Genomic DNA, 14024 nt, shown 5'->3' with positions numbered 1-14024 from the left:
AGGAAAAAAAACAAAATTTCGCCACGCAGGAGTTGTGCGCGTTGACAAGATCTTCCCGACGACACCAATTTGAAAACAATCGGAGAAAAACTGTAGAAGAAGATAGATAAAAACTGAAAAATCTCCAGGTTAGTATAATACGCTCGGGGATGGCGTCCAGATGTCGTCGACTCCAAATCTTGTAGCCCCATCCTAACGTTCTTAATTACACGGCCCCGATAGTTACATGTACACTCCTTGTCTTTTTACAAGCGTTTTTCTACGGGCGCGCATTTACTGCCAGCCAGCCAGCCGACCAGCCAAAGTGAGATTAAAAGCTACTTTTTACAAAAAAAATTTTTTGCAAAAATGCGCAAAAATTTTTTTGCAAAAATGCGCTAAAAATCATATCGTACGAATTCGTACCCTTAGAAAAAAGCGAGGAAAAAAGGTTTCACATTCTAACATTTATTAGGCTATTCGCATAGACAGTAAGTATCTTCAGAAAAGTGTCACTGTCCGCCCGACAGGGTGATATCTACCCCCAAAGTATGATACTTATTTATGTATTAAGGGTATAATAGTGATGTTTATATTCTCGAGGGCGACGAGTTAAAAAGCTAGATGCTAGAGGGCTGATAGGCCCGAGAGCTTTTTAATCGCCCCAGACTTACTAACATAGACATACTAAAATATTACGCATAATTTCAAGGATATCATTTAAAACATAAATGCGAATGCCACCCCACTATTCGTCACTAAAAATGACTTCAACATACTACAAAAACTAGATTTACAAAGAATTAATTGCATTGATTTTCACCTCGATTTTCACAAACAATTTTTAAATCACACTCGTCTTGCCGAGCGTCTTGCCCAAATTACGAGACTATAAATTTAGTGGGTTCATAAACAGACGTGAAAACATTTAAAAGCAATTACAAACGTAAATCGAAAATGAAACCCTATCTTTGCCTAATATTACCTAAATTAAATCTAACGGAATCAAATTTATTGGTAATCAAACAGAAAGACGACATTAAAAAAACAAATTCTTGTTGATGAATTCATACGTGATCTTGTTAATGGCGGGTTTTTATCTAATGATGGCCTAAATTAAATCAACAAAGACGAAGCTGATGAACATAAAATAATTACGTAAACTGAAATTATACGTGGTATTACAGAAATACCCGTACCCGATTCTCAAGGATATTACTGAGATAATTGTTTATTTAATATATGATTTTTAAATAAAATGACAATTTTCTTACTATTACATTTTATATAGAATCAAAATTGGAATATTTAAATATTTTAATGTTACATAATATGGTCCTATAGCCATATTTAACAGCTTCTGACATATTTCCATTTCACTGCATTGATACCATTTCTTTCGGATTTTCTTTTTAGTAGTCGGCCATAATTTCACGTAGAATCCAAAAATGCAACAAAAAGTAGGGATGGCCATTTAAAATAACGAAGTTACTAGCTACTTCCGGTATTTCCGGAAGTACCGCCATTTTGAAAATATTTTACATCCATTCGCCCTTCAGAGTAACTCCTAAGTACAAATTTTTAAAAACCTACCTATGTCACTTCCACAGAGACGTTTAACTAAAGCTCTCAAAAAACAGCCTGTATAGATCTGCAAATGTAAATGCATTTTTAGTAAAAAGGAGATCAACACGTAGTCAAGAAAGTAGTAATATCAAAACAGGTTTCCGCAAAAAACAACGGAACTATAATCGTTTAGTGAATATCGAGCAAATGTAATACCTAATTACAATTTGATTGTATCGAAAACCAGTATGAACTTTGGGTGACAACCTTGTGAACTCAAAAGGGCGCGTTCAGTCTAATCTGTAACAGACAACACTTGAGACAACAAAAATAAACAAATAAAAAAGGTAGTGAATCGCGCGACACATAAAATATTGTGTAAGCAGTTCTAACGTCTGACACTCGCCAATCGCGTAATTAATGCACAATAAGAATAAATAATTCGACTTACGTTAACTAACCAAAAGCACAATTTGTGTCGACTACGATTGTCTGATAAAATCTGTATAAAAGCATGAACGTGACGTTTAAATTCAAGAAGAATAATGGTTGTCGAAAATATTACACTAATTTTGTTTATTGAAACATGTTAGTCGCTATCGATTTCGGACTTTTTTCTCGTCCATCATCAGGCGATACGTCGGGATGGCTAACGAATCATGGAAAATGTAGTGAAGCATGCTTTATCTGAATATTATTTTGAAAATTATTTTGAAATCTGTATAATTTATGTGACGATTGATAGGCGTACAAGGTAAAGTGAGGTTTACTCACTCATCATACACAAAATTAGTGTAATATTTTCGACAACCATTAGACCACACACTAATTTAATATGGAGCCATGCATCAACAATATCAAGAAGAATGCTTTACGATGCACAAAAAACTGAATTTGTATATGACTCCAATGTAATCTAATTAAGTCAAAATGTAGATCAGGTAGTATGAATAATTTCTTATACTTCTACAAGAAATTCCAAAAACATTCCAACATTCTCGAGGAACAACTATGGCGTGTACGTTCTTCTGCAAGTAATGGTTGATTGTCGTTTTATACAAAGAAGTGCTTGCGCCGAAAAGAATTAGAGAGAGCTTTGCTCGACCTCGGACGGCAAAACAAAGAACTATTATAATAATAAATCTATAACACTTGGAACAAATTTCCTACTTATATCTAAACTAGTGTATTACGAGGTAAATACCTAGATGGCGTAAGAATTTAAATAAAAACACAAATTAAATTATTACTCTAGAACAGCAGAACAAGTGAAAGAAATATTTAGAATCTTGGCTGTTTCAAAAGAATAGCAATACTGGTCAAGATCTTCATTTTTTTTGGCTTCAACCGAAGTGCCTTTTCTGTTCTAATTTTTTTGTATAATAGTTTTTTTTACTATCATTTTTGATTTTAAAATGTACTATAAATGCTGCAGTGGAATAATTCGATAGATTTGTGTTCTCTTTAGCAACGTTTTCTTGGTGGTTTCTTTATTGGAGTATTTGTAACTTGTGCTAATTTTTTGTTGCGTCTGCATCCACATTTGCATCACTTTGTGCGTCTTATTAAATACACACACTGTTTCCATTTAATTAACAAGTTATAAATGACGCGATTATTCCACACTTGCAATTAATACAGAGTAGTTCAGTCATTGGTTCAGCCATAAAACTATGGCAACAATACATTTATTTCAAACGTTTTGCCTCGCGTTTTGCTCTTGCATGTAAGTTATAAATGGAGCAATTAATTTCAGACTTTCAATTTAATAAGCAATAATATCGAGTGGTTTATCATTATCATTAAAACCGTAGGAGCAATAAAATTATTTAAAGCAGTTTACTGTTGTAAATAAATTGCACCGTAAACCATTAATATCGAGATTAATATACAATGTATTACAGCAGTTCGAAACTTATAGTTGATTAGGCAAATAATATACATAATTATTACATATTATTATTTATTATTAATAAGAGAGGAATCCTCATTTGTAATTTATTTTGAGTCAAAATACATCGGCGGAGCAATAAATTCCACACTACAGCAGTAATGTGGAACATTTTGGACTTTGAATAGGAATAGGAACCCAAAAACCTAAGCAAAACCTTAGTTCTGTTCTTTTATGTGTCGGTGAGAAAAAATTGACAAAGCAAGTTAAGAAAACACTAAGTTTTGGAAACGTTAAAATCAATTCAGTCTTCTCTTCCCTTTTTTTGGAAGATTTAAAAAAATGCGAAATTGAGTTTTCTTAGCTCCTTTGTGAATTAAAGCAGTTATCCCAAAAGTGCTTTTATTCACCATACCGTTTGGCCCCAATTGACGAATTTAAGAGCGAATATCTCGAAAACCGTTTGTTGGAGGAAAGTACCCTCAAAGGCAAAAAGTATCGTCTGGACGTGACATATCTATTGGCGAAGTCGAACCAAATACCTTGACAAGTGTCAAAAGAGGGTACTTATAAAAGGCATGTGGAACAACGTCAGAACGAGACATATCTATTGGTGATGTCAAAGCTTTCAGTGCAAATATCTGCAGGATGGAGTTTCTGAGGATTTTGATTGTATTTCAGGCGGCCTTTAATTGTTAATGTCTCCTCCCCATTAATCATCTACCATCAAGAAAGTTTACTAAGCTATTTCGGTTTAAAAAAATGCGCTTTATCTGCATAAGAGTTTTGCACAATTTATACTTGTTCCACGTCCAACCATATAAAAGAGAACCGATGAACCGATTACGATGAAATTTAGCAGATGGATTCTTTATCAAATTTGTAGGAAGTTCGTGAATTGGTTATATCGGCAAAACATAAGCACTGTCCTTTTGACATCTCCGTTAGTTATGCATCGAACTGCACGAATTTCAAAATATGGATAGCCTACACCATAAGATAGACAGTGCCAAAATTTGGGTTTGGTAGATTCAAAATTCACAATACCTTTTTGACTTCTTGGCCATTTATGAATCAATTTGAATTCCACCAGATTTATCTAATGGTGGGTACAATTGCAAAGGCAATAGGGAGGTTCGACATTTTTGGTATGTGTATTTTATTATTTTAACCAAAATCGAGAGATTTTGTTATTAAAAAATGATGGGAAAAAAATTGGGTGCAAAATATTGATATTTACGTCCGCTGTAAGCACTTTAAAATCAAGGGTCGGCGCGAAGAAAGAAAAAATACCTGTGCGCGAGAGTACCCCGTGTGACGTCAGTAGCCAGAAACATTTTGCAAATTGCATAATGTCGAATCTGCCCATTTGCGATTGAACAGAGCGTCAGAAGGCTCAGAACCGAGCTCAGAACTGAGTACCGACATAGGAAAGTAGGAAGTCTTGGACGAGATCTATCCGGTGGTGCGGTCAAAACTTCAAACGCGATGTGCGAGTGAACGGGACGTCGGAACTGGTTACCGATATAGGAACATAGGAAGTCCTTGAAGAGATCTATTCGGCGGTGGAGCCAAAACGCGATTTTCGGGTAAACGAATAGTCGGAAGTGGGTACCGACAAACGCAAACTGGATTGCGGGTGAATAATTCAAAATTCACATTGCCCTTTGGTTATATCCAGCATTTATGAATGCTTGTCACATAAAACCTCCTGCTAAATTTCAAGTCGATCAGTAAATTTCTATAATACGCATAGTAGGTAATCGAAATAGATTGCCAACCTGCTAAATGGATAAATCCGGTTGTATCTTGTATCTCAAATTTTTTTCACCGCGATCACGTTACTTTTTAGTGCATTTTTGAAGAATTAAAAAAAATGTTTCAAAACCCACTCGTGGGTGTTCCCGCGTAATACCTACAATTGTAAATGATGAGCAACGGGCAAATATAGACCATAGCAGATATCAATTAGCGAAAACCCGAAATCTCTAGGTGGCTCCAGTGGCCGAGATCTCGATGGAGCAGACAGACGACAGAGGACGGAAAATAGGCACATTTGTGTTACCTACGCTAAAACTACCCGTTTACTCCTCCCCACAATAATCATAATTACATAAAGTGCTTATAGGTCCCTTCCCTGAATACCCATGGGAAATTTGAAAGTCGAGTTGAGCGACCTACAAATAAGATTAAAAATTCAAGACTACGACAGAATTCGTTAAGATAAAAATCTCCAAACTGTTAAAAAATGCAACCGTGCAACTTTTAAGTAAACGCGAAATCAATGTTCCTTTACAAAGAGTTATGCGATGTTATTGTTGTTGAGAATTAAAATACAATCACGTTGATTTTAACATAATTGCGTAATTGTTATTACGAGATACCAAGGAATTTCTGCACTAGAAGCTCAATTTAGATTTACGAACTTTAGGCCTTCAACGATCTATCAGCGGCGAGATCAGCGGTTTTGCCATTCTGTCATCTAAACGTGTTCAATACAGTTTCAAATGGATTTAAATTAAATTTAAAAGGGTATATACATCGATTCGAGATATACATCTAATGAATCTAATTTTCTCTGGAATGTATCCAACTATTTACCTACCTACTTTCAGTGACTGCGGTTTGGAAATTTTTTAATTATGTCATACGTGCGCAAAAAGTTATATTTGTTTTATTTTTTCGTCTTTCCAAGTAGATATGTCGTTTGATGAAGGCAGGTATATTGAAATCTAAAGAAGTTCGTTATTGCCACTTGCCAGGGTTATTTCCAAATCCTTATTTTATCTTAAAATACCTAGATTTTAAATGTTGATGCATATCGCTTTTCCTTATCGCGCAAAATTTACAGAGTGGCCAGCAACGTGCTGTGTCAATCATTATAAAGGGTGTCCCAACGATAAGTCTGGGAAACTAACAGGAATATTATATTTTTGAAATGTGTACATGTGTTTCGGCTCGTGTTTCGGTTAAAATATTTTCTATTTTATATAAATTCGGAACTGAAGGATTTCGAGAACCCAATCGGAACGGTGAATTACCTGCCGCTATGAATACAGTACAGATCGAGGTACAAATAATGAAAAATTATCGATATTAAATCGATATTACACTGACATATCGATATTATGAATAGTAAAAGAACCACGACTGTGTGTTTTTATTTTCTAAAAAGCGATCGATTTCGGGTTATGAGTTATACCCATCATCAGGCCTGATGATGGTACTGGCAAAGAGCAAATAGAACGTCTGGGAAAAGGATACTCACAAATAGAAAATGGAATGTCATGTATCAAGAACTACAGTAATTATACTTATTATGACGAGTTTGGAATTAGATCGTTGAAAGGTAGCCTAGGTCAGCAAAGAGTAGCCATAACATCCTGAGAGAGCCGTAAGTCAACCCTGTTTTTTACTATTAAAATTTGGAGCGGACCGAGTGGACATAAAGTGTTTTCATACAAAAAATATTGGTCTCTGTTTAGGATTATCTAAAATTCCATTTTATGTAGTGGTTGATGATAATAATATATTACATTGCTAACATTTCATTTAGTGACATTGGGTGGGACATCAGGCGAAGCGCTTCCCCATACCTGAATTGTCTGATGAACGACTCGCTCAACTACCACTTCAAAGAAAGCGCTGCACCACTATACGAAGCGTCGGCGAGCGCTTTCTCTGGCTAGCTGTGTTTGAGTCTGCGTACTAAGTTGTTGGTTTACCGCGTAGAGTTCAAATTAAACCTAGCGACCTGTTCAGCAAAATCACGAGCGCTTTATAAACGCTGCAGTCTGCTGAACGCAGCCAGTGGCCCGTATGAATAAAGTGAGCAAAATACTTATACTTGCAAAATTCAAAGTAAATACTCGTAAGTGCCCCTTCATACTAGGTTTTGTTTAGTAGCGCTGCACTGCGTCCTGTCCTGCTGCTTAGCAGCGCTGCTAAGTCGCCCAGTGTGAAGGAGCACTTACGAGTATTTACTTTGAATTTTGCAAGTATAAGCATTTGCTCACTTTATTCATACGGGCAATGACTAAATATTGCAAAACGTTCTGTGTATAGTGTCATAATTTGACGTTTAATAATAATCAAGGGTAATATAACAAGACCTTGATAAATAGTCGACTATTTTGATTGCATCTAAATTTCGATTGTATTTTATAATAATTTAACGAGACATATTAATTTTGGCGTTAATAATCTGATGAAAGCCCGAGAGCGAAGCTCGAGGGCTTTCATCTATGATTATTAACGCCAAAATTATGTCGAGTCAAATTAATAAATACAAGAGAAATTTAGCAGCAATCAAAATAGTCGCTTATTAATCAAGGTCGTGTTATATTTATGAAGATTATTTCTTGAATCCAATTATTTATATCAGAGAGGGATATTCACAAAATGAAACAGTTGCAAAATATCAACAACAATCTACAAAATACAAACATAGGTATCAATTGACTGAATTGAATTCCACATACACTTTAAACTATATTCTTTATAACCTTATTCCCCATCTTCTTTTTTCATGTTCTAGTTCAAAATATCATTCAGTTTTGTGAATGGTGTTGATTCATTTAGTTCACATTGACGATGCTCTCAAAATTTGGTGAACTGCCTCCATACGCTATTTTTACTCCTCACTGTATTATGCGGGATTGTAGACTGGACCACACCACCATCATTTCTTCGCTTGTGGTTTCGCCAAAACGATTCAATTCAAAAACTTCAACAACACGATTTTGACGTTTAAGTTAAGTGCTGTCAGATGCACAAGCTGTCATGCTGATAGTCGGCTATCGTGCACCATGCAAAATAGTCGCTAATGTGTTGATTGGTTTCGTCAAACAGGAATCAAAAGTGTGATTGGTTGATAATTGACATTTAATAGACGAAAGAAATAATCATATATAATACCATAAGTAGTCGAAGTATTGTCGAATATTTTTGAGGTGCTGTCACGAATGCTAGTTACGCTGATTAATACCACGAGCGCTTGCGCGAGTGGTATTAAAAAGCGTAACTGCGCGAGTGGTATTAAAAAGCGTAACTAGCATGAGTGGAGCAGCAGCTCAAAAATAATCTACAAATACTTCGACTACGAATGGTATTCGGAGGACTATTCAACGAATCAAAAGAAAAATTAAGCATAATTACCCACGCGAATGTATTTCCATGACAACAACAAACGTCAAAATAAATTATGGAAGTTGCTTTTCATTTTGCTATTGATTCTATTCGAACTTTTGTGCTCCAAGCTAATTCGTTATGAGTGATTAAATTAAAAGATGTGGTGATAAGTCGGTTGTCGAAATTGATTAACAAACTAAGAAGAATGTTCCGGTTAATACGACAAAATTTCGCGTCATTTCACTGGTGGAAGTTTGACAAATGTCATTGAATAATCGCATTGAATTGAAATTGTCGCTGAAATACCACACGTGCAATTATCACTATAATTCGTTCCCATTGGCGCAGCAATTTGAAATCGAGACATTTCACTGGTTGAAATCTGACAAATGTTAGATGAATTGAATAGTCATATTTATTCCAATAAACTTTATTAATAATATTAATAAAATTCATTAACGTAAGCAGGTTTAAAGTCATTCGCATAAACTTAGTGTTGTTTATAATTTACTGGATTACTCAAATAGCCTTTTTTTTTGCAGGTGGAACCTGAGCTTATCAATGGTGCAGAAAGTTCAACTACAAGTACAGTCTCTGTAACCATCCCATTTGTTCCATTATCGGGAGTATTTTATTTGTGCGTTTCGAAAGGCAAGTCACCTAATGAAACATACCCATTCATTCATCAGGGAGACCAACCATGGCTTAAAGTGAAGCCGGTCGAGCAGATGATACCAACATGGGCTGCAATATTAATAATATGTATCTGTCTGTCATTTTCGGCACTGTTTTCTGGGCTAAACTTAGGTTTAATGTCATTAGATCGGACTGAATTAAAAATATTGTGTAACACTGGAACGCCACATGAACGTGCGTATGCTAAAGCCATTCAACCGGTTAGAAATCATGGAAATTTCTTGTTGTGCAGTATTCTGTTAGGAAACGTGTTTGTGAATTCCATTTTTACTATCCTATTGGATAGTTTAACATCGGGAGTTGTAGCTGTGATATGTTCCACTTTAGCAATCGTCGTATTTGGTGAAATAACTCCTCAAGCAATTTGTTCAAGACATGGCCTTGCTGTTGGGGCCAAAACAATTTTGATTACAAAGTTCATCATGGCCATTACAGCGCCGCTCTCTTATCCCATATCTAAGCTCTTGGATTATATTCTAGGTGAAGAAATCGGAAATGTGTATAACAGAGAACGCTTAAAGGAGTTGCTGAAGGTTAGTATTTATTTACTTTACTTATGACACAATGTAGGAAAGCAAAGTAGGGTACATATTTAGCGACCAGCTAGGTACGGATTTCTTCCATTTATCTGAATTTTGTGTACCGTTTTTGGAGTGTTCTACAAAATATTTCGTTTATAGGATAGCCCCCTTATAAGAATTTATTTTACATGTTTAAACCTATATTAAAGAAACGGTAGCAAGAAATTTGTCTGCTTAACGAAGATGTCCGTTTATTAGAGCTGTCCGGTTAGGGTAGCTTTCACTGTAGTCAGTTATGAAACTCCATTGCAGCAGATAATACAATCCAAGTAGGAAATAACTTTTTTGTCTAATTATAAGTTTATCAAGCACAGTTAAAATATAATTAAAATATTAATTATGATGAAATTCACGAGAGATAAGTAATTATTACTGTCCATCTAAAAGTAAAGGTTAACTAAGTGATATCAAATCTCTCTGTATCTGTATGCCTTCACCTAGGTACATCAATGTTCTTTGTTTATGGGTTGTCATTGCACCTTAAATATAAGTAGCCTCTAATCTGAGAGTCACTGTTTTATACAAAGAGCCTAAAGCTAGGCCCGAGGCTAGGCCTAAAGAGTTTTTTATACATAAAAGAAAACATATTCAACACTAATAAGTGTGAAACTACCCGAAAGATAGGCGCAATATGTCGCTGTGCGTATTATTTGACACTGTAGTGCCTATTTAATACAGATATTTCACAAAGTGCCAACCGCTATTACTCATTACTCATTATTAGGTACCGCCTATAATTTCCATGAATAAATAGGTTCTGATGGTAGGACTATACAGATAATACTTTCTCAGGAGACTCAAGATTGTAACATAGTTTTTCAAGAAGGAAGAGCAAATTTGGTAGAAATTTTTTGAAATGACTAAAATATTGAAATATCATTTCTTTTTGTTTATTCGTCTTTTAAAAGTCTGAATGGGGGGGGGGGGAAATGGCGGATTACGCTCCTCGACCGCCTATTATTACCCCAGGGATATAAACCGCAGGTACTCAGTTTTAGAGACCGAGTCCAATGTTTTCGGCAGAACCAGGAATCAAACCAGGGTTCTCGAGCGTCGTAGAGTATAGTGCCCTAACCACTGGACCGCTTTCTCATCTAACAGAAGGTGTGACTTTTGACCTGGTCCTATCAGGATATCTTCGGCGTTCTTCTCGCGCATGAAGCATGGTTAAGATTTCCTGGATAAGGTGTTGCGTGTCTTTCATTCAGTGCTATATTATTGTGATTGGTAATAACCAATATTATTCTTAAATATCTATTGTTCACATAATTTGAAATTTGTCAAGAACTCTGCGAAGTCATCACCAGGAGGCAAGCGACCGTTAAAGCTTCACCTTGATCTACCTTTTAAGGTCACAACCATGCGCCAAGCGACCTTGGACTGGTCCAGAACCGGTCCTATATGGTGGTGACCTTTGAGCTTCACCTCTACTTCCTTCCCAAAGTCACCGCCAGGTAGAGAGCGACCTTGAACTGGTCCAGAACCGGACCTATATGATTACTCTTACGGTTTCCCCCTGAACTTAGAAAGATGTATCAGCAGTGTTATTTTCTTGTGTTAATTTTCAGTATATCATGTGTGATGGAGTAGTATTCCAATTTGAAAGCGTTATCCTTATCTCAACATAAGGATTTTCAGTGGTCTTCATTGTTGAACAGTTTCATAACTTTGTATGCGGATATCGTTTTGGTCTCAAACAGATAATAAACTATTACAATGGAATGATAGTTATTTCTTATATAAGACAGTAAAGGGATATTTTAACCATTGAGTGAGTTAACTTTCACGAGATGGCTAGTTTCCATTTATCATCGTGTATAACACAAAGTTCATTTTATAGCAGAAGCCATATAAATCATTGTATTTATTCTTTTCTTGGTATAAAAATGATCAAAGTATTATTGTATTGTTTTATTCTCAGACTATTACTATCAATTAGAAAATGGGTAATTAGAATTAATGTGAGGGCAGATGTTAAACAGATCTAAACGTTTTTAAGTACAAGGAATGGATACTAATTGATTTTAATTAATCATTTTCGAGATCATTTTACTGTGCTGTTTTGAGTATTTTACAATGTAGTTCTTAAAATACACGTATTGATTTTTGTGTTAATATCATATTTTAAGACACTTGCTGATGTGTTTAATTTACCTATACCGATCATGTTCTACGACAATAAATGTAGGCCATATTTCGCAAAATCTTTTAAAAGGGTATTAGCAACAGGCATTAATAGAAATACCCTTCAGGAAACTCCCTCTTTCAACGGCAATTTCATGTTTCGAGAATTTTGAATTTGGACACCTTGTCCTTTAGATTTCCCTAACATTAACTAAGAACGGCACCTCCTATTGTAGCTATAATTTGTTATACTTTTATTTGGAAAATGTGTCGTTTATTTGGATCATCGTTTTCTATTCCATATTATGCAGTTTAATTTAATTTAATAAAAAATTCTGATTTTGATTTTTTCTCAAAAATCAGCATTTTTACTCGCAGTTTTTAGCAACACTGATTGAAATCAGTGGGAAATTAAAGGATTGTTTATGAAAAATATAAAGGAACTCGCACAATCTATTTTTTAGACTAAGCAGCTAAGAGACTGCCTCGGAGACTGCCTATACTGGAATTTGCGACTTATCATTATCGTTTTTGCAATATTAATTTAACGTCCACATCAAAACAAATGTACTTGTATTACTAACAATGCTATCGGTCTAGCATAAAATTTTAATTATAAATAGGCTTGGAAGTATTTAATCATGTGTTTTCGTAAAACAACTCATTGTCTTATTAGTTATTACCTACATAATGGTTACGACCGCTAATTAAATGTTAGGTTCATGTAGTTGCCCAAAATAGCCTCAGGATTTTTATGTAATGGGTTATTCGGTTTTACATAAAGTGAGGTTCAGTTGTATCGAGGTTTCCATTATTTTAACATATAATTTCATTAATTAGCAAAACTTATTTTATAAGAGAATCATGCGTAACATTTTATTTAACCTTTCCGTACAAGAGCGGGGAATTTTTTCGCTTTAACTTTTCTGTCGTGACTTAAATGGCATTGTCCTTCTAGGTAATCCTTGCTCGGTCAATTTTACGTGATATATCTCATTTTAAGAAAATTAGCGTTAAATTACCTAAACTAAATGAAGTTATAACCATCGGGGTAGGTAGGTTATCCCACCTCGGTTCCTGTGATACTTAATTTACGCGCAGTTGTATATATTGTAAGTCACTGCATGTCGAGAGTTGCATAAAGGTGGTTAGGTTTGTGATTGATTGTTAGTTGGATTTTGTGTTTTTCGCACAGTGGATGCTGTAAACTTTTAGTTTATTATGGCCAGAAAATATCTCACAGAAAACGACCTATGCGAGAACTCGCTGAGAACATGGAAAATTTGGATAGTCATTACTAGTATGTTTGTTTTTGACTTACTAGTGTGACTAAAGAGTTAATAAACTGCCCCAATACAGACAACGGGCGACAAGCCCACTTCCAACGAGTATTGACAAACATTGAATCAGTTAGAGCATTATTGACCTATTACTGAAAACAGAATTGGAAAATTTTAAACCGTTTGCGTTATCATGTACGCAGATGGACGAATGGACGGACAGAAAGTCCAAAATCATGAACTTATTGTCGCCCGTTACAAAAATGTAAACAGAAAAGAAATAAAACCCCTTTAGTTGGTAACAGACAAAATTTGAGCTGGGGTAACTGCATTACGCCCCTACGATGCGTACGTGATTTTTTAAAACACCGCGCCAGGAGGGTTAGTGACTACACACAAAGCTTATCTGTTAGGTGATTTAAATAAATATTCATCATTCATTATTATTAATTATTCAGAAATTAGCGACGCTTTTTCAGAAGGAAAGTAATCATGATCACCAATTCATTAATTAAAGTGGAGGTTGTGTGAAGATGAAGTCTAGATTGAAGTTGTCCTTATTTTTTAGAACAGTGAATCGTCGCCAAATGTTAGAATATGCAAATGCATTAAAGTTAATATTATGATAACTGATATATGACCGAATAACTTATTTACCTGATGACCGAACTTTCTTATAGAAGAAAACGAATGACGTCACATTTATGTTAACGAAATGAAGGGAACTTGCTAATAGAATAATTATTTTTGATTATGTGTTCATATTACTTAGATGTT

General features: G+C 35.1%; 1 protein-coding gene across 1 annotated transcript in view; it reads left to right on the top strand.

The window, feature by feature from the left end:
* Nucleotides 1-14024, top strand: part of LOC116170194 — a 28219-nt gene that overhangs the window by 9281 nt on the left and 4914 nt on the right. Inside the window, exon 10 of the mRNA XM_031486457.1 lies at nt 9109-9795. Coding sequence (XP_031342317.1) covers nt 9109-9795 — 687 coding nt within the window. The remainder of the gene's footprint in view (nt 1-9108; nt 9796-14024) is intronic.

Source organism: Photinus pyralis, unplaced genomic scaffold (assembly GCF_008802855.1).
Source record: "Photinus pyralis isolate 1611_PpyrPB1 unplaced genomic scaffold, Ppyr1.3 Ppyr1.4_LG1, whole genome shotgun sequence".
NCBI classification, from domain to species: Eukaryota; Metazoa; Arthropoda; class Insecta; order Coleoptera; family Lampyridae; genus Photinus; species Photinus pyralis.
The sequence above is the reverse complement of the archived record's forward strand: the minus strand, read 5'-3'. Positions and strand labels throughout refer to the sequence as shown.